Raw genomic sequence first — 27,477 nt, forward strand, 5'->3', positions numbered from 1 at the left:
GATATTATTACTGACTCTTGCTTGAGAGATGTCCTTAGATAGGGCTATGAGGACAACTTGATCACAGTAACTACCGCGACAATTTTCGAAACGAAGGTGTATGCACCTAAGGACAAAGACTAGATCATCTATGACACATCACATATCTAAGAAGGATGAATTGCCATGCCTGGTTCGACCCTAATGCTTTATTCCATGGGTTTTATGTGTATAACATCGCTTCGCTCGTTAGATAAAAGATGATGGCACTGCTTGTCATGCAGCTTCCTATTCCAAAAGATAAATACAAGCTAGATTTGGTTTAAATTAGGCGACCTCGGTGTCATCGAATGCAACGTGATGACTGTGCTAATGTCGTACCTGAACCCCGCGCAGCTGAATTGATGGGGAATTCAGGTCGTTTCATGCGACCTGAAGAAATTGATGAGACTATTGGATACGGATCACAGTGTTATATCACTGTGGTTGTAGTATAGAGCATGTAGAAACCCCCTGCGAAAGGGTAAAGAATGCAGTGCTTTTCACATCTAACTTGTTGCCTGAGGTCTGAGTGCCGAGCGCTGATGTCTGCGGGTATGTGCACTATCTGTTGCTTTAATCTAGATATGGGCTGAAATGAATATTATTATCTGGTGAGACGCATTGCAGTAGACAGTTAGGTAGTTCATTGGCTTCAACCCGAGAAAAGATACACGGAATGCCAAACAGAGGACTGGGACAAAAACCTGAGCCGTTACGCTTCCACATCCAGTGCTACACCCCGGCGGCACCAGCTCGAATGGTATTTTGTAATCAATAGGGTAGGATTTAGGCCCTGTCTGGTCAGCCGTTGAGCTCAGATTGTTGCCGGGGTGTATTGCCAGATGCGGAAAGCTCATAGGGCTGGTGACGAGCTGAATAGCTGGTTTGGCAGAGTGGTTGTGGGACAACCGTACCTCTGTAACGGGCGGTTCCAAATTCGGAGATGCATATCAAGCTGAACGCAACTCTTCTACCTGAGTATGCTTAGCAGCAAGTGAACCAAGTTTGACAGTTCATGAGCCTCCAATCATAGATCTAGCAACTTCAGTCAGCTCGCCACAAGCTCGGGGTAGGTATACTCGTTGCCAAGCGGAGCGCGGCGAGTCCTACGGGTTCCCCATCGCAGAGTATTGATCTACATGTATGTCGTCGTTAGACCGCATCTGCAAGTTCAACTAGCGAAAGTTGAGAGCTGAATGCAATAGTCCAGGCGAAGCGAATATGGCAGGATCACCATTGTAGTCGAAATATATAAGAAGAGATCATGGTATCATAAGTTCAAGCAAAGTGGCAGGAAGATATTAGTAGCAGGCTCAAGGCACACCTCTTTAAAACCAAACCTCTTTTGTCATAATATCACCCATCATCTCATTTAGGATGAAGAACGTACAGCTTAGCCTCCTGGCTTTGGTACTCTGCACAGCTGGTGTCAATGCCAAAAGTTACAAAAAGAATGTCCCAACCTACGAGATTGCGCCCGGCGCGGAGGTTAAAGGCAACACAATAACCTACGAAGAACCAGATTGCGACGACGGCCTCGATTGTACGACTACGAGAAAGTGTAGTAAAGCTGGATATTCTCCCTCATTGTCCGAGGATAAGAAGTATTTCGCTTGCTGTGCTGCTGGACAGCAACTCCTCGGTAGCCCTGAAACAGCATTTGACTGCTGCGCTGATGGACACGACCTAGCCGGTAACGACCATTGCGGTTATCGGTGCTGCCCGACTGGTTTCACTTTTGATGGCAATCAATGCAAGGAATTTTGCAAGAATGGCAAAGCCCTTGTCGATGGCAAATGTGTCTGCCCCAAGGGAACAACCGAGAGTTCCGACGGCACTTGCGAGAAGACGCCCGATGAGCAAGGGGGTTGTGATGATGGAGAATGCTCCTCTGGTCTTGAATCTGGTAATTACAGTGATAAACAATAACACTTAGTTAGACTGTTACTAATATCTCCCAGGCAAGTGCTATGTTTTCAAAGCCGATAATGGCAACAGACTGGGTCTTGCTGGCGACAACGTTTATTACGCAGCCGCTGAGAGCATGACCCAGCGTTATGGCAAATTTCAACTCTGTCTGGACGAGAAATGCACTGCTGGGAAGCCCATAAACCCATCAACTGAGGTCTACATCCGCGATACGTACGGCGATTTGGCAACCGGCGCCAACAAGAACCAATGGCTCATCCACGCTTTCAACGGAGGACACATCGGTCGGACCCCAATGTTCTCCCTGGCTGGGCACTTCTCCATCAGCAAATGGCCTTGCGGAAAGTACTGCCTTGGAGGATTCACGGAGGGTGTCGGCCCTGCTTGTCCTGCAATTACGCCTGCATTAACATTCTACACCCAAGACCCGCAGATGTGTGTCGAGTTTGAATTCATGGAAGTCCCGTGCGATCTTAAGTCCGACGCCAACAACTGTATCTGGAAGAGTGGTGATCAGTGCTGCAACAAGATTGACTGCAACAAGTCAAGCTGCTCGAAGAAAGGTAAATAAATCTTTGGATTTTCATTGAGCCTTGAGTTAGAGGAGATGGTCTGATGGAAGAGCTTGGACTGGGCTACGGAACAACGGTGGTTGATATGTATACTTCTTTCTTGTGTTATCATATTTGGCCGCATTCGTTTTACAATGTATCAGAGAGCAGCTAGCTAATTTATATTGTTTCCTTCTGCCTCCATAGAGAATGCAAGTATTGATTCATTGAGTCCCTCTTCATCGCCAACTAGTGTCCTATCAGACACCAATCCAGCGGATAATATCTCTCCAAGCGACCCCTCGCCGGACGATATCTTGAGAGATGACCCCACGCCGAACGATGCTTCACCAAACGGTGCCTCGCCAGATATTGTACCGTCAGACGATGGCCCACAAGGCACGACATCACCCGAGAATGCTTCACCAGAAAAACCAGAGAGTTGGACGAATCCCCTCTCATACACCACCACACTCCTCCTATCAGCAGCAAGTCTGGCACTATCCGCTCTAATTCCCAGGCTTCCCAAAGGTATCTTCCCTCAAAGGTCCGAACCAAGAGACCAAGCCGCCCAGGCCCCGGCAACAGAAGAGGCTGCATCTCCCAAAGACATTGTTCTCAACCCCGAGAGACCCTCCACCCCTAAAATGGACGCTTTTCCCAGCATACCAGACGCAAGGGAGAATAGTCCGAAGACGAGCGAGTCCGTCTCACGGTCTCTATCGCGCTACACAACCAAGAGCCGAACCGTAGTCTCCACGAGCAGGATCAACCACGACCAGGTAATGTCAAAGCACATGGAGTACGAAAGCAGCGAGACGACGCCCGAGGAACTGGAACTCTAACTTTGGAATCCAAAATCGGTCCCGTCATATTTTATTCTATGCCATTTTCATTCTTGTATAATACATTTCGGGAGTAATATTGTACCCCTATCTCTTTGTTCATTCGATGGGCTAGATGGATTAGTTATCGGGTAAATGAACTGTCCTCATTATTTCAAAGTCTAGGAACAGAAAGAAAAAGCAGCAGTGATATTCGCTATCCATATAATTAAGAAAGCAAATCTAACATGTTTAATAATCTTACATCTATGGTCTGTTACGTTCTATGTCGTGTCTGTTTTGCTTTCCCCGGAAACCCGCATTCGTTTTACCCCTATTCGACGAGGTGCCTCTTACGTAACAACATCGACACGCTAGTATCTATTACATAATCTAGCAAGTATCTACTCAACCATACAAATCCAAGGCTGGAGTTAATGAGCCTCGAAGGTCAATCAAAGTAAGTGAAACTCATTCTAGGTGTGACATGACACATCTTGATTATCATTATTATCTTCTATCTAACAATAGCATGCTCAGATATCTTGCTGATATTCTACGAAGCAATCTGCCACTCTCTTGTGCCTGAGCTCTCAAGATCTATTCTCCAAAATTGAAATGTTTCAAAAAAAAAACGAAATTAATGGAATGCATCGCTTTGTGGGGTATTTGGCGTTAATGAAATCAGTGATATCCCTCGCTTTTAAACTCCCGCAATATTATATCCTCTGACTTCGATTGTTTAGTCGCAGTTGTTGAAAAGTTGTAGAATAATGCAAGTCGTGTTCTCATGTTCTTTCTGCAGTCACAGATACGTTAAGATCCGGTCTTGTTAGATCTGACTCCCCCGAATCCTCAGAATCTGAGCTGCTTGAGCTGTGGGTGGATGACGCCGATGAGAGGCACAGATCCTCCACGGTGCCGTCCTGAATTGTATCTGGTACATAGGGAGGTGGGGAAGGAGGGACGTCTTGGTAGATGGGCGGTGCCTCGTTGTCCCAGCTCACACCCATCCCGGGACGGTCCGTAATAACGACCGCGAAGTTCATCCGCAGGATTCGTGCCACGCCCGTGGGCGTGACGTGGCGCATGTGTGCGAGAGGGGCGTATTCTTGTGACACCACCATCTCCACTACAAGACGGTGCGAGACTTGGGTACCGTCGTGTCCACGCACATCACAGCTTGCAGTCCGCGAGGGAAATCCGCCGGTCTGATAGTCGACTTCGGCCTCGATGGTGCCTTCTGCAGAGCGATAGTCTGCCTTCCAACCTGAATGTAGGTCTGCGTGGGCGATGACGCGGGTGTCCGAGCGTGTGATGCCCTTTTTGGCCTCATTGCCATTCTGGTTCGCATTTCCTCCTGAAGTGGCCTTAGGTGCGTGTTTTTGACACGCAGGTGCCACTGTCGAGATATCCTCCTCCAATTTCCACGATAATCGTTTTAATTTCCAGTACTCTACGCTGTGGCTGTTCGTGTTGTGCTTCCCAATGCCATCGAGCCGTAATGTAAACCTGCTAGTGGCGTTTGGGTGGATGACAGCATCATAATGCACGTTGGCGGTGATGTCTGTTGGTGGGAAGATGCGTACACTGTGATGTGGCATGTTCGGCGAGGGTAGCGAGCGTCGAACATCAATGGTACGCTGTAGTTTGAGCGGTAGCCCGCCGTCCCGCGGTCGTGCTTCTGCCGTGAAAACATACTGGATGGAGAGGAGGTGGTTATCAGTCGTGGCGGGTAGGTGTCCTTCTAATAATACAGAAAATGGAAATTCGTGTGTCCCTATAGCCTTAGGTTAGTTTACCGGAAGATTTATAAGGAGGAACAAGATGTTGCTTACGTCTCTTAAGAACTGTTGGCTCACTTAAGAAGGACCAGCTCTTCAACTCTGTCTTCTGGGTTGTGCAATCTTGGCAGTGAGTGCTGAAGGGCTTCTTCTGCGTAACGCGAATCTCCAGCCTAGCATGCAGGTTCTCGGCCTCAAAAGTCTCATCCTTTACAGACAGTTGCAACTGTCCGGATACCAAAGCTCCTGTGCTCTCCTCTGGACTCCCATACATGACAGCTGTTCCAGACTCGATCCTCCAATCCAAAGACGCGCTTGGATTCTGAGAGACATCTTTCTGCGATTTGTGTCCGACTAAGGGCAGAATAGGAAAGCTTATGCGGTGGTGTTCTTTGCTCTTGGGCTCCGGGAGTTTGACCGGGGGCGCCAAGACATCGTCTTCGACAACGCCATCGTGCGAGGATCCATATGACGATGTGCGACTCGGACGTTGTCGCTCTTTCGATCCTCCGCGGGTCACAGGAATTGCGTGGCGCTGAACTGTTTGCTTGATGCTGTGGATGCTGTCGTTCGGAGAGCGGAAGAAATCTACCACGCGGTGTGGCATTTTGAAGCAGTGTAGGCAAGCCCAATCCAACGAGATGATCTGGTCTTCTCCGTACAAAATATGTTTTTTTTTTTTCGCCTACCGGCCGTTTGTTTGAGACCGTTGGTCCTCTTATATTTTCACTCCTTTGTGTTTGTGTGTAAGTGGCGGGTGTGGAGCACGAAGAACCACTTCCTATCCGCTTTGGGTGACGGGTAGGCAAATTCGGGAATCTGATTGGCTTGTGAATGCCGGACAAGCCAAGCTGGTTATTTACAGACGACGCTCAAATCCCGCCGGAACGAAGTGATAAAAGCAATTCAGAGGATGAAGATTCCTATGGAAGACAATCGGTGACGAGTTCCGGGTTGTGGACGGTCAAGAATGCAACAAGATGATGAAGTACGTATGCAGCAAGGAAGGCCTACTGTTGTAAACAGAGAGGTAGCTTGGGATGATGTAAGTACAAAGTAAAGGTCTGGGGTGCTTGTTCGGAAAGCTGTATTGATGTTTTGATTCAAGCATTGTACACCTCTTTGCGGGTGTCGTGAAGGGCACCCAGTTACTATTATACGTTTTGGCCTCATGACTCCTTATGCGCATCTAGAGACCCAGAGACGACCCAAAGACGACCCAAAGAAAAACTTAACCAAGGTCACCACAAGTTTGTTGCCTCGCCGGCGATTTCCATCGAGTAATTATGTGTCATAGAATCCAGCCGACTGGTTGGTTGCTCGCTGGTTGTATACATAGTACCTACGTTACTTAAGTAGTTAGGGATGTACTATGTAGAAAGCTAGATGGCAGACCGTCTCGCGCCCCGAAGGTACCTACAGCGGACCTGCTGACCTCGCTAAGCAGTAGGTACCTGGGTGCTAGTAGCCGCTAGATCCCCTAGCCCGAAGCCCGGGCGAGACACTCGGTAGGGCTACCTTACAGAGGCTATAGTACTCAATTACAGCGAGGTACCACTGCACATATGCCACAACGTGTCTCGGATGGAGCTGTTTAGTGGTACGGTACTCTCCGCAACTCTGGCGTGACTCTTTCGGCTTGAAGCTTGATACTTAATATGTATGTACGGTTCTTACCATGTCGAGCATGTATGACTCTAAGTAATGGCACAATCCCTGCGTCAATGCCAATAAATTACTTATGTTCTGAATCTTGCCTCGCCCTGATCTCACCATCTCATTTCGATATTCGCCTTATGGCGTCATGAACAACAGCATAAGTGTAAGCCACGGGCACTTACATAGTAAGTAGATAGGTCAGATATAGGTGCTGGTATCAAACCAAACCGCCCAAATACCTACACACTTACCTCTCAAGTGTTTCACAAAGTCTGAGTATCGTAGGGCCATGTACTGCATACAGTATGTATATACGTGTGTATATATCTATTATAGGACCTTACATAGTATGCAGCTTTCAACATGGAAGCAGAAAGAATGCCAGGTACTTGCTTGTGAATACTTGACGTAACGTATTGTCCAATAATCCGGCGGTATTGAGAACATGGGATGCCCAAAAGGGTAGGTACTAGAGCAGCCTTAAAAGAGAGCCAGAAGGGCTGATTCTACTGGAGTGATTGATTACTTACTCGGTATCACAAACACATCGTACATCGGGAGATCGTCTGGAGGACAATCGCATACCCATCTAGCCACAATCCGTATCACCAAAATGCCATTTTGTTTGCTCGTACAGAGAGTCTGAAAGAGGGATTCCACTCCCTGACGTTGCTGACACACACCTGCGTGTACTTACCACAAGTGTACATGTAGTAATACGGCATCACTCCCGAGCCACAAGACAACTCCACATCGTATGGACTCACGCGTTGCTACGTGGTACATAAGCAGTAAAGGAGAAGAAGAATTTTCCCCTAGACTCCACCTGAATGAAGCCATCGTGAAATACGGATCGGTATCATGCGGCTCATGGGCTACTACTATGTATGTGTATACGCATGGCCTTTCGCTTAAGTATAGCCGCTGGTGATGGAGCTAGTTACGACATGGTTACGCTATGAAATCCACAACGCACACCAACAAAGTAACCCGTCAGGAAGAGCCGCATGTGAATCGACCCAGTTTAAGCCGTCCAACTTCATTCAACATGGAGTCTAGAATGTCACAGCTTGGTACGATAAAAAAAAAAGCATTCATCTACATAGTAGCGAAAAAAAGGTACTAGAACGGCATCCCGTCAGTCGATCTGCTACCCTTCTGTCCTGTATGTGTTAATTAAGCCCTGTGCCTGGCATATGCTCTTCCCAACCCGTGGGCAGTCTAAGATATCATTGGCCACCTTTTTAACTTCTGCATCACACTAGTAGACATCCCTGCAAGCAACTGGACAAAGAACAGGTTACTTAGCTAGCATCTAAGAGAAGCGAATTTTTTTTTTTTTTTTTGTACAGCCCCTTCTTTCAATGACTGGATTTTTTTTTTCTATTCTCGGGCCTTCTTCCGTATACTCGATGGATCGGTAGCCCGATCGATCTGTTTCACGTATATATGTTGATGTGGACGGATGCAATGCCGCGCCTTGCCGAGACTCCACCAAAGGAAAATTTCTCGACGTTTCGTCACAACATGTGAGCAACCATTGTTTTCTAGCGGTATGACACTTCTATTAGGGGGGAAAACTGCAATAGGAAGTTATTGAATGGATTTTTTGGAATAAATTTTACGTATCAGCCCGGGTCACTTTTCTCTGTCGCTGCGCCTCTCATCCAACAAATAGCTTCCATACGATATTTCGTTCTGTAACTCCCCGTACCCACTCGATCTTCTACTTGAGACACGCATACGCAACTACGCCCTCCTCTTCTATTTCATTCACAGCAACCAGACGCTTCCCTGCAGCACTGATCCTGACTGCTAAAAATTCCACAGCGCTTAATGTCCAGACATGCCCGGATGCAGTTTCGAGTGAGACAGAATTATGTCAAAACGGCAAGTGTTGAGCAAAGACAACCGGGGAGACCGACCGGGAAAAATGACAGAGAAGGACATTACTCATCCATTATCTTGATTTCCAAGTCCTTCGGCATATAGCGCCAGATCAATAATAGCCATTGGCAGTGGAGATCATCACATGTTGGTCGTTGGTGACAAGTTTGAACCAGCTACGTCACATGTGACCCGGTAATACTGGTAACTCTCCGGTACCTGCAATCCTCATGCAATCAAGCAACGTCCAATCCGCCATGGCGCATGTCAAAGTTGGAACGCGTAATGAGAACCTTAAAAGAGCATTACTGAGCAACGGCCTGACGCAGCTTAGCTGCATGTCCGTCAAGCATTTCCCCGGACTTTCCAAGCAGACCTCGAAGCTATCTTGAAGGAAATCCGGGACGCTATTCTAACTCGCTCCCTACTGCTATCTACCCCAGCTACCTACTCCAGTAGTCCAGATCGGTAGGTTAGATAGGTACTTCAAGATCCTCAAGGAACCTCTAACCTCTAGTCCTATTCCCAGTCTGCATGCCCAGACATGCGCGTGGCTGCGATCATCTACGTACTATACAGACTATCATCTGTCATCTGATCAAATTGAAGCGACTTGGCGCAGAGGGAATACAGATCTAGCGCAGCTGTACTTAAGTATATCATCTACCTACAGCACTCAAAGTCCAAGAGATGCAGGTAAAGGGTAGGTATCCCGACTTCGGCTCACGTCATCGACTTGAGCTAGTGTGCGCACCATCACGCCACGGGGGAAACTCGGCAGCGTTACGCGGCCATCTCCGCGGAGAAAACACGGGCTTTATATCGCTGCGTCGCCGGAAATGTTCATATTTCCCCCCCCCTTTCTTCCTTCCAGCCCGTCCACCACCGGCTGACTACCTACCTACCTATATGTACATCGGGGCGCGTGCCGAAACTTTATAAATAAGTGAAATGCAAATCGTCTGGGCATTCACTACCCCATGGTCAAGGAGATTTAACACGAGCTAGTCTCTCCACCCTGGGGTTCTCCGGGAAGTAGGAAAACTCATGCGGCGTTCGCGCCGTAGTCTAGCGAGCGACCACGAGGCAGACTAGTCTTGTGACTCTAAAAGCCTCCCCCGCAATGGGGATTCTGAGGAGGTTCATAGTAGTGCAGCTGGCTGACCGAAATCTATTGATCTAAAACAAATAATCTATGGGGTTCTACCTAGTGTAAGGCGGAAGCGGGAGCCTTCACTTCACCCTTTTGTGACGAAGAAGACGTCCCGTGAGATTTAATATCGTGACCCCCCTCCATGGCTGGATTCCTCTGAAATGACCAGCAACGCCATACTCTATCAAAGTATTATGTAGCAAATACCGAAAAGAAAAACCCAAACCCAAACGCTTAAAGGCAGAAGGCTCTGTCTGATATGAACAGAAGAGCAAGAAAAGGCAGTAGGTAGAGTCCTTAACAGTCAGGCACGCTCACAGGAATGTTCAACGGCACACTTGTAGCCAATCCACTGAGACTTGTTTCCTTGAACTCATTCCGCATGCCCTCGGCCGTTAGCCTCATGGCCCGGATCGCGTCGTCGAGGCTGACCTTCTGAGTCCCGGCTTCAGAACTCAGCGCCAAGTTCGCGCTTGAAATGGCCTTGACGGCGCCAAGGGCGTTGCGCTCGATGCAGGGCGCCTGAACGAGGCCGCCAATAGGATCGCACGTGAGGCCCAGGTTGTGCTCGATACCTATCTCCGCGGCCTGCTCAATGGTCTCCGGGCTGGCACCCATACATGCCGCAAATGCGCCGGCTGCCATTGAACAGGCAACCCCTACTTCAGCCATGCATCCGCCTTCTGCAGCGGAGATGGTGGCTCCTCGCTTGTAGAGCATGCCTATGGCTGAAGCCGTGAGAAGGAAGGTTAAGACATCACCTATCGGGTCATCGCTGATAAACTCAATGGTATACTTGAGCACGGCTGGGATGATACCCGCCGCACCGTTAGTAGGCGCCGTCACGATTCGCCCGCCTGCCGCGTTGGTCTCGTTTACCGCGATTGCGTACACAGTCAAATAGTCCATGGCTGGAAGGGAGGTTCGTCGGGGCGGTGAGGGCATGATTGGGTGAGCTATTAATCCATGAACACGTGGTCGTCCCTTGCCGTTTAGACCCCTTCGGCTGAGAGCCTTGGTTATTTCCACTGCTTCGCTGCTCGAGGCTGACACTGACTGTGTCGCTTCTAGCTTTCCAGATGACAGCTGCCCCTGAGAATTTGGCGCCGCGAGACTCTGGCCAGATGGGTATAGCCCCCTAGTTAGTCGCTTGTATAGACCTGGTGCACGTCTATGTAGCCTCAGAGATCCTGGCAGCTTAGTATCGAGGGGTGCTTGTACACCCTCGAGTATACTCTGATCCATTACCTCCCAAATGCGGAGTAGCTTTTCGTGAATCTCTTTGTCAGTGTAACCATGGCTTTTCTCATTCTCGTACACCAGCTGGGCGATTGTGAGATTGTGTTTATTACACAGTGCTAGCAAGCTCGCTCCGTCGCGGAACGGGTAACGGGGCGTCTGAGGGCCAGTTTCTGTGGTGCTGGGTATGGGATCTATTGGAACTGAACCAATGGAAGGGCCAGCAGATCGTGTATCAACCAGCGCGGTAGAATCGTCAGTAGTCTCAATGGGCCTGATCTCGGGCCCTGTCCGTCGGTCTCCCGCCGCATCTGCGCGCCTGATTTCCTTGTAGAACATGTTCTCGGCCAAATCTGCCGGGCTCCCACCGCTTGATTCAACTTGCAGTTCATTAGACTCTGGCTGGCCCATTTCCGCAGCCTGACTAGTCACAGAAGGTGAAGACGAGGCCTTGGAAAGGGCTCCGTTCACAACAAAACCGCCACCGACACTAAACAAGTCATTCGTTGCCAGCATCGTACCGTCCTTATCGAAGACGGTGAAGCGCATGCCATTGCTATGCAACGGGAGCTTCCGGCCCCATTCCCACTTGAAGTCACGGTCGTAGTCAAAGTCGATTTCTTTTCCTTTTCCTTCGGCAAGACCATGGCCAAGATAAAGCTTCCTCTTTTTCTTGATCTCGGTAAAGCGCCGAGGGACATATGCAGTGTCAACAGTCTCAACATCGGCACTCTCGAGACCCAGAATGAGGGCAGATGGCGTCATGTGGCCTTCTCCGGTGAGCGCAAGGCTACCGTAGATAGCTATGTGGATCTTATGAACCTGGTGGAGAAGTCCGGCTTCGACAAGATCAGCAACAAAGATGTTGCCAGCTCGCATGGGTCCAACGGTGTGTGAAGACGAGGGGCCAATGCCGATGGAGAAGAGATCGAAAGTTGAGATGACAGCATGTTCGTGGTCAGCTTCGCTATATGTGCCTGATTGAGGACTGTCTTCATTCTCGGTTTGAATGCTAAAATGTCGAGCGTGCTTCAATCGTGTTACATAGGTGGAAGCTGGTGAAGATAGTGTCTTTGCTGTGCCACCGAGTCGCAATCTCCGTCCTACTGTTGAATACGGGCGACATTGGCACCGCAGGGCGCGTTGCAACAGGCCCAGCTGTTGCGCGACTGCTTGCCTCATCGTGTACGGTGTGCGGCGGACGGCGGACGGCCAGAGAATCGGTGTACTAGACGACCTGTGAGTCAGGGAGAACAAGGACCACCGCCAGATGAAACTCCCAGATGACCGCAAGCAATGGCACCCTCGAGGGGCGAGCGGTTCATAAGAAATAGATATTTAAGCTCCGTTGAGTTGAATCAACATTCAGCTGTTATCATTGCTACACGGGGATTTTTGTTGTCAAGCCGATGGCTAATATCGAGCGGATGCGCGCCCGTAGCGGACGAAGTGGGGAGGGACGACGCTGATAGGTGGGAAGATGGCCTTGGTTGGATCCACTTCCCGAGTTACCACCGATAAGCCATTGTCCAATCGTAGCCCGCCCGTTTCCAACACAAAGGCATCGCCGAAAATCGGCCAACTGACACATCAAGACATTGATTTTATCTAATGCATGCATGCTTCATGGGAACCCCATTCAGCTGTTCTATCATATCTATCTCTATACTGTCTACATAATGAGGAAAGAGAAGGCGTGAACATAATAATGAAGTAGGGATTCAGACTGTTGACGCTTGAGGCCAAAAGCCAAGACGGCAAGCTAACGGAGAGCCGGGATAACTGAGCCGAACCTCCGTCATGTTCGTATTGTATTTACCTACGCCTCGTCATAACAACCAATATCTAGAAACAGAGAAGAAAATGCTGGTCGGTGAGTACAGCAGGGACTTAGCCTCTTGTTATTCTGCAAGGGATACCGAACAAATCACATACCTAGATAGGTACTGAAGATAGGACTACCGAGTATCAAATACACTGATCGATCTCACTTGTGGTGAAATGCAAAAGTTCAACGCTACTGCCGCATGACGCCATCACGGTATCCAACAACGTATGTGTGTGTGTGCCTAACATATTCAGTCTTGACTTGCTGATATCTCATGAGTTTTCTCTGCTCGGTTTTCATATTCCTTGATATACGTGGACTACTCCAGCCTCCTAGCCCTGGCCCGTCAGGTTTATCTACTTAAGGGAAAGACGTTTGAGTCAAGGACCCAGGTTTCTGATTCAGATACAATCAAAAATGGGCCTAGTGATGTTTCTTATTTCTTTTTATGATCTAAGGCTTAGATTTTCTAAAATTGACTAATCACAAGCTTTCATTTGGAAGTCTGTATCAGCATTTCTCTCATCACCGCAAGTTGATCATGGCAAACAATATCGCGAGAGGAGCACCAATGAGTATACTGGGACAAGACGCTGTCAACGTGTACCCATGATTCAAGGGCTCATGCTTGGATTTCATCAAAGTAGTGGGATTTCAAGAATGGGGGGGCATTCAAGCACGTGGAATATCATGGAGGTTAACTTGTTTTAATTACTATCACATGCATCCTCCATTTGGATGTGAGTAGTCTAACTATTTCCACATATACATCCAAGAATTCTGGACCTACGCAATCCAGAAACACCACCCACAAATGCAAATCATGATATCGCCTCTCTATAGAATTCGATCAAGCAAAATCATATAATATATATATCAGGTTGCGCTGAAACAATAAATTCTCAAGCGCTCCTTTTCGTTGGCTTGTTTTGTCTTCTGACGCTTAGCCTTAGCTAGTTTAATATGGCAAGTAACTTTATACTTCTTAGAACACGCGGGGCTTGAAGTGGATGTTTAGAGGAGGCTTGTGCCAGATGACGTAGGCCTTCTGGCCGTCGATCCAGTCGCGGCACTCGGGGTCGAGCGTCAAGTCGAAGTTGAAGATGATACGGGCGACGATGAGACGCATCTCAGCGTACGCAAGGCTGTTCGAACATGTTAGTATCTAAGGCGATAAGAAACGTACGGGTGGGAAGGACTCACTTCTTTCCGATGCAGTTGCGGGGGCCGGTGCTGAAAGCCTGCATGGCGTCGAATACATCGGTCTTGTACTTGGCGTCACCCAGCCAGCGCTCGGGTCGGAATTCCATGGGGTCGGTCCAGTACTTGTCCCAGTGGTTAATAGCCCATTGGAAGACGGAAACAACGGTCTGTATTCAAGTCAGTGCTAGCTCTTCGCTTCAAGTTTTGGTGTGTTCAACAACACCTCCAAGGGGGGATCAACTCACGTCTTCAGGGAGCGGGTCGCCATCAACTGTGGCACCGCCCTTAGGAACATCACGAAGCATACCACTGGCAAGAGGGGGGTATCGGCGCAGGGATTCGTTGAGGACAGCCAACATGTAGGGTAACTCATTGACGGTGTTTAGTAGGATCTCGTCTTCGCTCTTGAAGCTGGATCGGATTTCGTGTTCAAGCTTGCGCTGAACTTCGGGGTATCTCGTGATAAGGTACAGAGCGCCGGTCATCAGGGTGGCAGTGGTCTCGGAGCCGGCAATGACAAGCATAGATGCGTTCATGGTAAGGCGGTCAATATCAAGGTCGAGCTCATCCTTGCGCTTGAGCAATCCCTCAATGAAGTCGGGACGCTCGGCTCCCAGTTCCAGACGTTGCTGCACCTTCTCCTTCACAACAGCGCGGTGCTGGGTGTTCTTAGAGGCGGCAGTCTTGCCAAGCCATTGGATGGGAGTGCTGAGGCCGATGTTGGCCAGAGCAATCAAGCAGGCGTTCTCTCGGATTGTGTCAGTCAGAAGACGGACCCAGGGGTGGTAGTCGCTCTGCTGCAGACAGCCGAAGCCACCGGGGGCACCAAAGGCAAGATCACCAATAACGTCGAAGGTCGTGTAGTTAAGCCAATCACGCATGTTAAGCGGGACAGTAGGGGCCTTCTCAATGTTTTCGCGGAGACGCTGGATCAAGAGATCCACGTATGAGCGGATCAAAGGAGCCTGTTCGGCCATAGTGCGGGCACTGAAACCGTGAGCCAATTGGCGGCGTAGGGCACCATGTTCCTGACGTCTGGCATTGATGATGTGCCTCGGAGGGTCAATGAACAGCTTGTAGAGGCGGTCGGACTTCGGGAACTCCTCCTCACCAGCCTTCTTGTGGCCATAAATATCGTGCCAGGCCTGAGGGCTGGCGTATGCTAACTCATTGGGTGCGATACGGACAACAGTTCCGTATTTCCGGTGAAGATCACCAACATGGAATGTGAGTGTGCCGTTGAATAAGTGCCAGGCACGTGGCAGGTAGGAGCCTCGGTGAGAGACCGGGCCGGGAAATCTTGCTAGAGGGTGTAGGAGGAGGTTGTAGAGAAAGGATCCGACCACATACAGGGCGCCCTAGTTACAGTATCGCTGTTAGTTTTTTCAAATGTGGTCCTTAAAAGACACTGGGCACGCCATGTGTCGTATTTTTGCAGTTATGAAGAAAGGCGGTGGGCGCGGAATAGACATACCAGGACGAGACCGTAGTAAATGAGCGCCATTTTGGCTGTCTCCGCCGACTGGCGCTGCTAAATATTGTTGAAATAATTCGAACTTCTCATATACAACGGACGTCGCAGAATGAGCCACCAAGTCGTATCCCCTTTGACAGTGACGATGCGCCAAAAGCCAACTTGAAGGGTCACTAGAAGAAATGGAGGGTGAGGGTTGATACTTAAAAGGCCATGCAGCAACTCGTGCCAAGCTACCCGCCCTTAAGGTAAGCAAAGCATGTTCAGCATGTCGATCGGAATACTATAATAAGCATCCAGCTAGGTCGGAACCCTCTGTCGATACTACACTACGGTGGCTAGGGAGCAGGCCAATGTCATGCATCTTGCTGGGTTGTTGATCTTATTTGTGTTTAACGGGTTTAGACTCTCCGACCGAGACCCCTTGGCAGGATGACAGGTGTAAGCTCTATCGCTTACTACTTAGGTAACCGTAACTAACCTACGACATATCAGACAGAGTCGCCCGTCTCCCACGGTCGAACCACCATTCAATATTAACACACAATTCTCATACCTCGTTTTTATTTTTAGAGTCACGGTACCTTAGATCTGCAACGTGGCGCATAGCGTAGTACCTGGAGTAGTTGGTCTCTATACTATGTTATAGCAAGGCAACCCAGGTAGTTAACAACCATCCGACCGTCCGATCGTTAGGGGCTCTATGGGATAGCTAGTTTCCACATGCACGATACCTTTATTACTATAGGCAGGCTGGGTAGTACACTACATTCACAATCCTTCGCTACCACAGCGAACAGCATAGTAGTAGGCACCTAGCCGACATGATCCTATGTGGCCGCCAATTCAAGTCACAATCCCAGTGGTTTCGATGCCAAGGCCCAGTTGGGAGCAGCCACTATTATATTTTGTTACCAAATGACCGTTCACAGCGGAGAACTGCGGTAATAGAACGCCAAGAGATCCTTCACATGATGGAAGGGCTTTTGCCTACCTATCAGCACAGCAGAGAATAAAGTAGAAGATTTCAAGCAAATAATCACTGCTGGCTAGGTAGCTTAGGCCCTCCCGCCCAGAACATGAGACACTGCTAGTGTAGTGTACAAAGGACACTTTAGATATAAGGGTCTAGGTGCTGTCATCATGTCATGGACCCCTGACACACGCTCCGAATCGGGACCATCCCTAACTAGAAAGTCCGATGTAACCAGAAAGTGTAACAGTTCAAGTGCCTTCAAGCGTATCTAAAACATCGACTTTAGTGTCCATTGAACGTATTGAAACCGCATGGCTTACGGTACAGAAAATACATAGTATAATATCACTTTTCTGGGAAAGAGATATGGTGATAATACATTGACAGTTGTTTGTTTAGGTGGCAGACAGGTGTGATTTTCCCCTTCCAAGTACTTACTTAGAACAGCTAATCTGGGGAAGTTCGTGATTGGCACCGGAGTCCCAACAAGGTAAGGGAGACGCCTAGCTGCTGCGGCAAACCCCGTTCTAGCATGCGCCAGCTTGTGAAGGTTCCGCCGCAAGTAAAATACACATCGTTGTTGAGGGAACTTGAGCGCTCCGTGAGTCGAACATGGCCGGCTATCTAAGTAATTTTAGAAAATTTTCAACTTCTAAACTTCTATGAAGTGCTGTAATGAGAAAAGCCCATGAAGTTTATCAGCTAGACTAAAGCGAGGTTTCAGAAACGCAGGATGACAAAGCTATACTTGCAGAAGACAAGACCACTATACCGCCTAATCAGTCCACTGGAAGTGGCCCCAAGCCAATCGGGGTCGGCGCTCCCAAACTAATATGCGCCGTCCTTTGGATTTGGAATGGATCATTTCCATGCCTTAGTAATCTAGCGTACCTCTGGCTTTCTAGAAAAGATGAAGAAGCTTGTGCTATGATTGTGTAGATAGGCAAGAATCCAAGTATTACAGTAGATTCGATGCAATTCTAATATTCACACATCTATCTTCATGCTTGAAAGAGGCCTTACATTTTTTTTTAATTTTATCTTCCAACATGACAGCTCCTACGGTATTTTAATCGTCCCATCGACGAATATGTACACATGCGGCGCAGTGACCCAGTGCCGGTAAGCTGGGTGCCGAGAGCAAGCACCTGTAATCACCTAAATTAGCGGCCAATTGCGCAATAGGAATTATAAATCCTCTCCATCCATGTCATCCGCTGTAGGTACAATAAATGCTCAACTTTCATACAAGGTACCGATACAACGCCAACCAAACGCATTGGCACTTTGCACATGTAGGCCAAGGGAAAAGGTCATGCACATGTCTATAATTTATATAAATATGCCGTATATACGGCGTATTCTATGTAAGCAATGGAAGCAAGGTACAAGGTAAATATACTACCTAGCGACGGTTATGCTGTCATGTAATCATTCCTCTGAGCGTCTAACGTCGTGGTTTCGATCTCATGTGACGCCTAACTCCTTTTAAACTCCATTCAGCCCTACTATAATTCAATGAATGCCGTATACACGTAATAGGTAATGGACTAAAGTTCGATTACACGAGCAAGCTGGCGTGTGGTGATAGGCTGTCCCTTACCTCGCCTTGCCTTGGCTGTGGCGGATTGGTTATCGGCCAAACGAGCAGCTAGCAATAGGTTGATGCAATTCAGGCCCCAACTCTCACACCCGGGGGTGCTTGCAGGCCCTGATCGGCGGATGGTTTAGACTCCTCCGGCGCGTTGGAGGTATCGTCCGCTGGTCTTGGCCCCAATGGGTTCTTCGGGTCATATCCAACGGATTTTACAATTCCCAGGCCTTTCGTTCGGCCTTCACGGAACAACAGCCGATCCCCGGGGGCAAGATACTCTGGGCGCTGGACAAAGCGAAATGCCACCGTCGCACGGTCACCAGTTCGAATAAATGGGCGGTCCACGTCGATGATAGCACACGTTTGTTGAACTGGCCCAACATGTAGCATCGCCTGATATTTTGTCTTGATAGTGGTCGCGTGTGACAGAATAAGAACTTCAGCAATGAATTCTCGGTATACTTTTGGAGCTGGTTGACCCTCGACTTTTGGTAGGACTACCATGCCTTTCCTGACATCTTTCCGCCGTATCTTCTTAAGGGCAAAGCTCGCCGACTGCCCGGCGGAGGCTGCCGGGACACCAATTCGTTTCCGCTCGATTGATCGAACTTCGGATTTTAGTTAGCTCCCTTTTGTTCATTTTACTTCGTAATATTTTGAGAGTGTATGTGTATATAAAAGGCGTCGGTAGTATGACATCTTTTATAAGATTCCCGCACCCAGGGGTTGCTAAGAGAGAGCTGAATAAGGAATAGGAGCACTTACTGCTAGTTTGCACGAATTGTCCTAGTGAATCGGGACCAATGAGGACATTGTCCCCTGCATGAATAACACCGGACTTGACAATACCACTAACAACAGTACCAACGAACGGAACAGAGAAAGTATCGTTAATATGGAACTCAAATGGTGCTTCCGAATCGTAACGCCCATGGTGAGGCAAGATGTTCAGAAACGTCCGTACAAGGTCCAAGTTCTTTCCTGTAACATTGGATACCTGGAAAATAGGGCAAATCCTCTGGCTCACGAACTGGGTAGCGGTATTAATGCACTCCTCCCGGTTGTTAATGAAGATGGGCATTTTCTTAGCCCCGGGGGATTTGAGGATTTTGGTGATCTGTTGAATAGTCTGCTCTAGAATGTTTGGTGGACATATGTCAATTTTGGTGACTACCACCATGATCGGTACATTGAGCGCCAAGGCAATGCCGAGGTGTTCTTTGCTCATACCAATGAGCCCGTTATTGGCTGCTACCATAAGCAGGCAATAGTTGGGGCTGCTGGATAATAACCCGAAGACGGTGGTTCTTAGGTAACGCTCGTGGCCGGCAAGATCGGTGAAAGTAATAACTTTAGCACTTCGCTTGCCAATTTCCTCCCACGATAGTTTTCTACCAGGAGTGTCGGAGGTGATGACATTCCCGACTGTATCGAAGCCCATGATCTCCATTCCCACTGAGCTAGTCCGACCAGTCTCAATTTCGTGCTTGTGGCGAAAGAGGTTGACACGAGCCTTTCCACGGCCATCGTCGAGATCACCCTTGACTAGAACACCCAACATGGAACTTTTGCCAGCGTCGACTATAGGGGGTTAGTAGACAGTCTAGCAAGACAAAAATGCAGATGGCCTACCGTTTCCAACCACAGCAATGCGAGTCTCAATGACTCCTTCGACAGTAGCAGGGGCCTGGCGCACTAATATTTTTCCAGTGCAGTCCCTGACCTTGTCCTTGCTATCGTTACTGCCCGCTGTTGACTCAGCCTCCATGTCACCTCCAACGTTCTTTGTGAGCAGGACGTTGCAATCGGCGTTATGCTTCTTGGCGGCATCTTTCAAGCGGGTCAAGGCCACATCCCATTCATCGCGGGTGAGTCGCATTGATTCACCGTTGTCTTCGAAGCCTACGTCGAACATAGCTTCACCATGGCCCTCCGCTAGTCGCTCACCGATGTGCTCAACAAGCTTGGCCTCGTTTTTTTCGGCATCCTCGGCTGAGGGTAGAAGCAGCTGTCGCAAGGGAATTTGGGGTTCTGATTCGTTGAAATTAAGAGAATCGAGTATGTCTAATTCTTCATGGTATTCGGTTGTTGGCTGGGTAGAGCTGGCGGGCTTTGCGCCAGGATATCGCAGGGCTTGCTGTTTCTCGACGAACTCGGCGAAGTCGCTCAGTGCCTATGGGGTTATCAGCGCCACCGTGTCTATCACCACATGCATTCACTCCGAATCCTTACGGCTTCGCCTTTCCTACGCTCATGCGGCAGCTGTTTAGAAGCTCCTTTTCCTGTCATGTTTACTGGGTGGCGGTCGCAAGTAGAGGGTGTATGCGAGGGATCATTTGGGCCGGTATAATATAAGTTGATGTCAATGAGTCACTTTGATTCAGATGTATGTACAACAAGAGTCACACTTCAGGCAACATCAAAGACCTTGAAGGATCTTATGAGTAAGTCGGGGATGATAGCTGATTCTGAGCTACCCAGGTAGCTAGCTAGGCAGGTATGTAGGTCTAGGTAAGGTCTAAGGAAGGAGATAACTAGTCAACATCGACAGATCATGACTGTGACGGCATAGGTATCATGTCAAATCCGGGGCCGCTATCGGTTATCGATTGGCCACGCCTTGGTTGACAAGTGTGGGGAGCCCCCCCAACTGTCAAAGTACATGTACTTCTTGTTCCTCACGTATGGCGTATCTCGTGTCTCGACACCGATGCCAAAAGAAAAAGAAGGAAAAAAAAACACCATGCTCTGATGCTGCCCACTGATGGCGTACTCGTCGCTCATTACATGATACACAACATAGCTTTGACGTGTTCAGTGAATGCTGACAAGCAAGAGTAGGTACTTAGCAAGGTACCTACTGTAGGTAGCTACTACTAGGTAACCCTAAAGAGCGTCAAGAAAGAAAGTGGAACGATGTCTTAGGAAAGTCCCTACTGTAGGCCAGAAACACGAAAGAGGAGCTTGAAAACGCGCCAGCTACTATCCGCCATCTAGACCCGTTCGTCCTCGTTGAAACCTGAGCCATCCCATCACTTTTCCGCCTACGCCCTTCCAGCGGAGCTTCCCCTGTAATAGCGGCTGCTACCCGGATAATACCCACCTCCGTAGTAACTAGAGTCCAAACTTGGCTGGACGCCAGTATTGAATGAAGGCTGCGACGAGATATCAATTCAGCTTTGAAACTCAACTACCTATATGATACAAGTGCTCACTTGTGGTGCCACCGCGGCCGGATCAACCCAGAAGACGTAATTCCCAACGATGAAGCAGAGATCTTCAGTTGCGCCACAGATCCCGGCTGTGGCAGGCCGGAATCTCTGTTCGATCCAACGTAAGAAGCTCCTCCTGTTGGCGATGTAGACTTCGTCTTCTGAGATATCTCTGTGGGCTCTGAAGAAGGCCGTCTTACGCTGGATCCACTATAGATCATCAGAATTATCAAGAGTCAACCCAGGGGTCTTTTTTGTCAAAGCCTGTAGAGAACACGTAGGCTTCCTCAAACACGACTTCATTTCAGATGGGAGCTTCTCCGTGTTGAGAGGTGACTAAGACAAGGGTGAAAGGGGGCTTTGAGAATGACTTACCAGCTTATTTCCCGTAAGACTACGAGGTAGAATATATTCGTCTGGGGAATCGTGATTTGGTTTATAGCGCAGTTCCCACCTATCTTTAAGCAGCTGCTTATAAAACGACTTTACCAATACCTCATCGCTTGGTATAGCACATGTGGGGTGAGCCTGAGGCTGCATTGAAAAGACTGGCTCTTCACTGCCTCCCCCAGAGTTCCCGGAATCCGCGCCATAAGAGCTCTTCGAAAACAAGGAGTTAGTTAACTTCTCGTTTACTGTTCATCTTTGGAATGTGCCTTAAGTCATAGCAGTGAAAGTGAAAAGAGGCATAACGCTGCATTCGCACTATGCGAAAGGGGTAAAGTAACTCTCCAGTACTAACCTGGTTGGGGTTATAGTAATTATAGGCCATTGTGCAAGCTGATGGTGATGAGTCTCATGAGGAATTGACAGATACATCATCCCTGGCATCGGAGACAGTTCTTATACACAGGAAATTGAGCTTCAAGCTCTCCAACGGAGCCAGCCAACGGCCCACGGAGGCTTTCTTTACGCGACACCATCGATCTGAACGGTTCAAGTAGAGAGAGAGAGAAACTAGTAATGATAGGCGAGCTCGACACATTTGTGCTCTCGATATATACAACCGGGAATAGAGAGATCGTCATCACAGTTGTCTCGTCGTGAGAATCTAGTGGTGGGAGATTGTGACGACACTGTTCTTGTGGTAAGGTCTACCTACCATCTTCTAAACAGCTACGCAACCTTCCAGTTATCTGCCAGCTCCGCGTGCCGCCACTGGGCACCGTCGCACGGTAACCGCGGTCCGGCTCGGTTGTGCGCCGCTTGGCGGCTAGTGTAACTAGAGACTGGAGAGATTGGGATAGGATTTTCCTCTTCTCAAGCGTCGAGCTGGGGGATCTAGACTCGAAATTAGGGTATATATTGTCTATGAATGGTAAACTATCATACGAGCCTAGTGTATTGATCAATCTTACAATATTACGGGCACCAGGAAAGCTTGATTCGGAAAGATATCAGTAGGTATTGCGTGACAAGTGTGCTAAGGTGTGTCCACAAAGTTACGTCACAGTTTCACTCTGGCAGCTCGTGGCTGTATATTTGATAATGTGTCCCTCAATCCCAATATTCTTGTGCTTTGGTGGCCCTTGGTTGGATAATCTGTCCTTCAAATGTTCCAATTTGAAGAACGCAGGCACACTCAGCATAACGATTCAGATAGATCAGTATGGTCACAGGAATACCCGTGACTATTAGTACATTATTCGTTGATATGAAGTACAAGTGCAAGGTTTAGGATGACTAGAAATACAATCCAGTTTGAGGTATCAAAACTGCAACAAGAACAATGTCTCGAGTAGGACGAACAGTTCTGGAAATAATTTTTTAAGCGCATTAATTTGCATCTTTCTTCGCCTTGTCAGCGATGTCTTTCGCTTTTTCCGACTTCTTCTCCAAGACTTGCTTCAGCTCTTCCATCGTCTCCTTCAACAGCTTCTCACCCTCGTCCCTGTGCTTCTCAGCAACCTCTCTTAACTGGTTGACCTTCTCCAGGATCTCCGAGCCGCTGGGAATCATCTTAAAATACTGGTCGATGCCGAGGCTGCCTGCTGCCTTCTCGCTTTTCGACTTGGCCTTGTTCACGTAGTCCTCGAGCGCACCTGTGTTGCCTGACTCAACGGCTTTCTTCGCCTGGTCAAAGAGCTCCTTTGCGTTACCCTGCTTCAAGGCATCTGCGTTCTTCTCAACGAGTTCCTTAACCTTGGGGTTTTTCTCAAGGAATGGCTTTGCCTCTTCCAGACCTTTTTTCCAGGCTTCGTCGCCAAGTTTTCTCACTTGCTGAATCTTCTCCTCAATTAAGCGTCGCACCTTGTCCAAATTGGCTGTGCTGACACCTCCGCCTAATATCTCGCTTACTTCATTCCATGTCTGGTCGACCTGCTTCTTTGCTTCGGGGCCGTAGTTCTCGCCCATTTGCTTCAACTGGTCGATGCTTCCGCCAAACTTCTCTTTCGCTTGAGGGTGGTTATCCAGGATATCGGTCAGCGCACTGCCAGCTAACTTGCCAAACTTCTTTGACAAATCCGCTAGGATATTGTACGCCTTAGATGCTGTTTCTAAGCTTAGACCCGATTTGGCCAAGTCTTGAAATTGCTTGTAGGCATCGCTGACAATCTGGTTGACCTCTTCACGATGGTTCTCTTTTAATGTCTCAACGTCCTTGAATACTGTGTCGACATAGTGCCTTCCACCAGGTACCCATGACACATAGGAATAGGCGAATTCCTTCATATACTGGATTGATTCGTCTACATTAGGTGTCTGACCTCGAAGTTTCTTGGCAGCTTCGTTATATTTTTGGTGAACCTCCTTCGCACCTTTGTTAATGGTCTGATGCATTTTGCCCGATGGTGATAGGAGAAAGACACCGTATAGAGCTAGACCGGCAGCCAGACCACCAGCTGCGCCAGCAGCGATATTAGAGCTGTGGCCACCAGCTGCATTGCTCGATGTTGAGGAGGAGGATGAAGACTGGTAACGAACGCGTGCAGGGCAAGGCGCACGAGCGACGCGGGTAGACCGCGTAAGTGCGGTTCGGGCAGTGGATCTTACGGCGCTCATTGTAGAGATCTGATAGTCTGAGATTGGGAGGGGAAATCAAGAAGAAGCGTGAGATGGCGATGATGATGCTTGCTTTTTGTAGCAGGCCTTCCTAGGGGGGATTTTACTGTGCATTGATATAATTGAATATGCGGCGAATTGTAACCATATATAACCTTATGCTAGTTTACCTTACCCGATAATTTACACACTACGTCATAACGAAAATATGCCAATAAAGATGCGCTTGGGCTTAAGGAAAACTGCCACATGTTGGTTGTAGTTTGGGAGTTCACGTCATGACGTCACGACTGTGTAATTATTTGAAGGGCTTGGCTACAGTGAAAGAAATACCAGCAAAGTAGATCGTACTATGCAGAGACCAGGAACGTTCGCACTACGTTCGTAATGCTCCGCGCGGACCTACCTCCGGTCTGCTCCTTGAACCGAGCGCAATTAGATCATGAGCAGTCATGGACTGGGACAGGAAATGGAGATCATAGTAGGTTAGGTCATAGCCTACCTAGTTCAGGTACAATTACGGATCACGAAGCGCTTTGGATTGATCGACGAATAGGCCCACAAGCAATTCTTCTTCTGGGTCAATTGAGATAGGTTAGATCGATACTTGATACGACTTAATAGCTGCTCAGTTGTCCTGGCCTAAGTGAATTCCTCGTGGGGACAGCAAACTGATGAAAAGATGGCAACCCCTCCGTTACTCCCATAAGAAAATATCCATATAGCCAAGTGGCAGAAAATGAAATCTATCGAAGAGTATAAAGAAACAAACAGATATCAAACTAGATCATAGCTTTGCCCTGCCCCAAGCCCTTCCTGTCTCGTCCTTATAGGTGGCCATCGCATTCCTTTTACTATCGTCTCCGTGTAGAATTGGAGAAGGCGCATCAAAAACTGTCGCATCTTTCTTCTCGTCACGTTGCCCAGCCTCAACGTAGTTTCGTTCGCCTTCTCCGAGGTATATCTGTCGGGGCCGCCATATCTTAACACCAGATGGGTTGAGCATCATCTGACGCCAGTGGGCCAGCCACCCGACGCACCTTGGCACGGCAAAGAGGACTGGGTAGAAATCTAGTGGGAAGCCCATCGCTTGATAAATGAGACCCGAATAGAAGTCGACGTTGGGGTAGAGATTTCGGCTGCGCATGAACTCGCTCTTACGCGCATAATCTGCCAGCGCGAGCGCCGTATCCAGGAGCTTGTTGCGCCCTGTGACACGGAACACTTCGTCGGCTAGTGCGCGGATTGCTGTTGATCGGGGGTCTACGTTCTTATAGACACGGTGGCCGAAACCGACGAGAACGCGTTCTCGACGCTCAACCTTCTGCATGAATGCCGGTACATTATCAGGCGATCCTATCTCCATGAGCATACGAATCGCGCTCTCTGACGCGCCACCGTGTGAGGGGCCGTACAGCGCAGCGCACCCCGCTGCCACTACGCTAAATGGGTCTACCAGGGAGCTGCCAACTTGCAGAACGGTCGCGGTTGAACAGTTGACCTCGTGGTCGGCATGGATAATGAAAAGGGCATCGAGGGCCTTTTCTAGCACGGGGTGCGGCCTATATTCGGCGCCGGAGAGGTGATCCAGTAGATACAGGAAGTTTCCGGTATAGGACAAGCCCTGTGCTGGGCGGTTGAAGGGCCGGCCTTGTCGCATTCGGTAAGATGCTGCAGCTAAAGTCGGCGCCTTTCCGATGATACGGAGAATCTGTTTGTCGAGGATCTGTAGCGACGCGAGGTCGCCAGATGCCGCGTTGGTGTAGAGCTTCTGTCCCGCAAGCGAGGGGTTGGCCTCTGGGGCAAAAGCGCCCATCGTAGCAAACGCTGAAGTCAACATTGACATAGGATGCGAGTCGTACCGGAACGATTTGAACATGCCCTCTATATCTGAGTGGATGTAGTTGTGGTGCATGACTTCGTTTTGCCAGTTCTCGTACTGCGATGTCGTCGGCAGCTCTCCGTAGATGAGGAGGAAGGCTGTCTCTAGGAAGTTACTCTTCTTGACAAGCTGCTCAATAGGATAACCGCGATAACGGAGGATGCCTTCCTGCCCATTGATATAGGTGATTTTGCTCTGCACCACGGCCGTATTCATGTACGCCGGGTCATACATGCGCAAGCCTTGGTCCGTCTCATCTTCTTTCCGGTCGCCGCCCTGCTCGGCCTTGATCTTCTTGAAGTCTGTTGCCAGGACAGAGTTATTCTTTATAGGGACCTCATAGACCTTGTTGGTCCGGTTATCCACCACTGTCAGTGACTGACGAGGTGCTTGTTTCGTGACTACCGTCATAATTGGGCGAGTAGAGCTGGCGTATTAGTGAGTCGGATCGCTGGATGAATTTCTAGCCCCCAGGCAGACTGGGAGATGAGATTGCCGCACCTGACACTCTGCGTCGCTTTGAAGTTAGGATGCTCAAGAGTCTCTTTGGGTCCTCTTTCCACTGCTACCTGCTACGTAGCTAGCACTCTGATTTTTGGACAGATAGCACATGTCAGAAGCAGACTTGAGTAGCCAGCCGGCTTGACGCGGCAGAACGTCACGTAATGACATTATCCGAGATTAGCGCGTGCCGAGGTTGGCGCAAGTGCCTGATGACTGGCTGATTGGAATGTTCGGCATTCCGAGACCCCAGTCCTGCCGAGCTTGTGACAGGGGTGCCAGGCTATGGCTGCCAGGGTTCGTCAAATGTACTACTAGTATTTTAGTACTGTCCAGGATTTAAATGACGGCTTCAAGGCTGATAATAATAAGAGGTAGGAAGATTAGAAGGCTACTACCTCAGCGCGATTGATGCCCAGCATGTAAAGAGCAGTGTGGTGGCGAGCCCTCGCTGTATTTCAACGTGTAATATGTGGTAACTCGAGCTAGATAGCTCTACCCCCGCTTGATCTATTTCATAGCTTCATCTAGTCACCACATCCTGTATATGAAACTAGTGTGAAATGGCAGTAAAATTAACCGTTGCCATCCCGCTTCAGATATCGTACCGAGTGAACAAGTAAGGTTATATTCGAGTGCAGAGGGCCGCGTCGACGTGGAGGTGTAGTGACCACCAAAAGCGGACTAAGGGCATGGAGGAATCGCGCCGTATGATCATCTCTCGTTCTAGAAAGCATAGAATAACATCGTAGAGCAT

General features: G+C 48.9%; 8 protein-coding genes across 8 annotated transcripts; 1 reads left to right on the forward strand and 7 right to left on the reverse strand.

Annotated features, from left to right (window-relative positions):
• The first annotated feature begins 1,068 nt into the window (after nt 1–1,068).
• F5B22DRAFT_147080 (cystein rich protein) lies at nt 1,069–2,677 on the forward strand. Its single transcript, XM_047969103.1, has 2 exons — nt 1,069–1,927; nt 1,983–2,677. The coding sequence occupies exons 1-2, from the start codon at nt 1,399–1,401 to the stop codon at nt 2,519–2,521; spliced, it is 1,068 nt and encodes a 355-aa protein (XP_047835566.1). The 5' UTR covers nt 1,069–1,398; the 3' UTR covers nt 2,522–2,677.
• A 1,336-nt stretch (nt 2,678–4,013) lies between these two features.
• F5B22DRAFT_147090 (uncharacterized protein) lies at nt 4,014–5,865 on the reverse strand. The gene is made up of 2 exons (XM_047969104.1): nt 5,164–5,865; nt 4,014–5,105 (listed from the first exon to the last, which is right to left on the reverse strand). Exons 1-2 carry the CDS (start codon nt 5,714–5,716, stop codon nt 4,114–4,116), a joined length of 1,545 nt encoding a protein of 514 aa, XP_047835567.1. The 5' UTR covers nt 5,717–5,865; the 3' UTR covers nt 4,014–4,113.
• Nucleotides 5,866–9,851: 3,986 nt separating this feature from the next.
• On the reverse strand, nt 9,852–12,329 carry F5B22DRAFT_147106 (serine dehydratase alpha chain-domain-containing protein). The gene has a single exon (XM_047969105.1). The coding sequence runs from the start codon at nt 12,227–12,229 to the stop codon at nt 10,106–10,108; it is 2,124 nt and encodes a 707-aa protein (XP_047835568.1). The 5' UTR covers nt 12,230–12,329; the 3' UTR covers nt 9,852–10,105.
• Nucleotides 12,330–13,563: 1,234 nt separating this feature from the next.
• On the reverse strand, nt 13,564–15,935 carry F5B22DRAFT_584799 (cytochrome P450). Its single transcript, XM_047973454.1, has 4 exons — nt 15,553–15,935; nt 14,324–15,436; nt 14,079–14,245; nt 13,564–14,020 (listed from the first exon to the last, which is right to left on the reverse strand). Exons 1-4 carry the CDS (start codon nt 15,580–15,582, stop codon nt 13,861–13,863), a joined length of 1,470 nt encoding a protein of 489 aa, XP_047835569.1. The 5' UTR covers nt 15,583–15,935; the 3' UTR covers nt 13,564–13,860.
• Nucleotides 15,936–17,822: 1,887 nt separating this feature from the next.
• On the reverse strand, nt 17,823–20,699 carry F5B22DRAFT_584801 (P-loop containing nucleoside triphosphate hydrolase protein). Its single transcript, XM_047973455.1, has 4 exons — nt 20,355–20,699; nt 19,755–20,295; nt 18,888–19,703; nt 17,823–18,730 (listed from the first exon to the last, which is right to left on the reverse strand). Exons 1-4 carry the CDS (start codon nt 20,409–20,411, stop codon nt 18,201–18,203), a joined length of 1,944 nt encoding a protein of 647 aa, XP_047835570.1. The 5' UTR covers nt 20,412–20,699; the 3' UTR covers nt 17,823–18,200.
• A 467-nt stretch (nt 20,700–21,166) lies between these two features.
• Nucleotides 21,167–22,106, reverse strand: F5B22DRAFT_641357 (uncharacterized protein; the record flags this gene model as incomplete). Its single annotated transcript, XM_047977977.1, has 4 exons — nt 21,167–21,277; nt 21,338–21,544; nt 21,710–21,934; nt 22,077–22,106. The coding sequence occupies 4 exons, from the start codon at nt 22,104–22,106 to the stop codon at nt 21,167–21,169; spliced, it is 573 nt and encodes a 190-aa protein (XP_047835571.1).
• Nucleotides 22,107–22,975: 869 nt separating this feature from the next.
• F5B22DRAFT_584804 (uncharacterized protein) lies at nt 22,976–24,524 on the reverse strand. Its single transcript, XM_047973456.1, has one exon. It carries the CDS (start codon nt 24,335–24,337, stop codon nt 23,111–23,113), a length of 1,227 nt encoding a protein of 408 aa, XP_047835572.1. The 5' UTR covers nt 24,338–24,524; the 3' UTR covers nt 22,976–23,110.
• A 366-nt stretch (nt 24,525–24,890) lies between these two features.
• F5B22DRAFT_584805 (citrate synthase-like protein) lies at nt 24,891–27,050 on the reverse strand. Its single transcript, XM_047973457.1, has one exon. It carries the CDS (start codon nt 26,628–26,630, stop codon nt 25,125–25,127), a length of 1,506 nt encoding a protein of 501 aa, XP_047835573.1. The 5' UTR covers nt 26,631–27,050; the 3' UTR covers nt 24,891–25,124.
• Nucleotides 27,051–27,477: the final 427 nt, after the last annotated feature.

The sequence above is a fragment of the Xylaria bambusicola genome (assembly GCF_022495145.1).
Source record: "Xylaria bambusicola strain CBS 139988 unplaced genomic scaffold F5B22scaffold_2, whole genome shotgun sequence".
In the NCBI taxonomy this organism is placed as follows: domain Eukaryota; kingdom Fungi; phylum Ascomycota; class Sordariomycetes; order Xylariales; family Xylariaceae; genus Xylaria; species Xylaria bambusicola.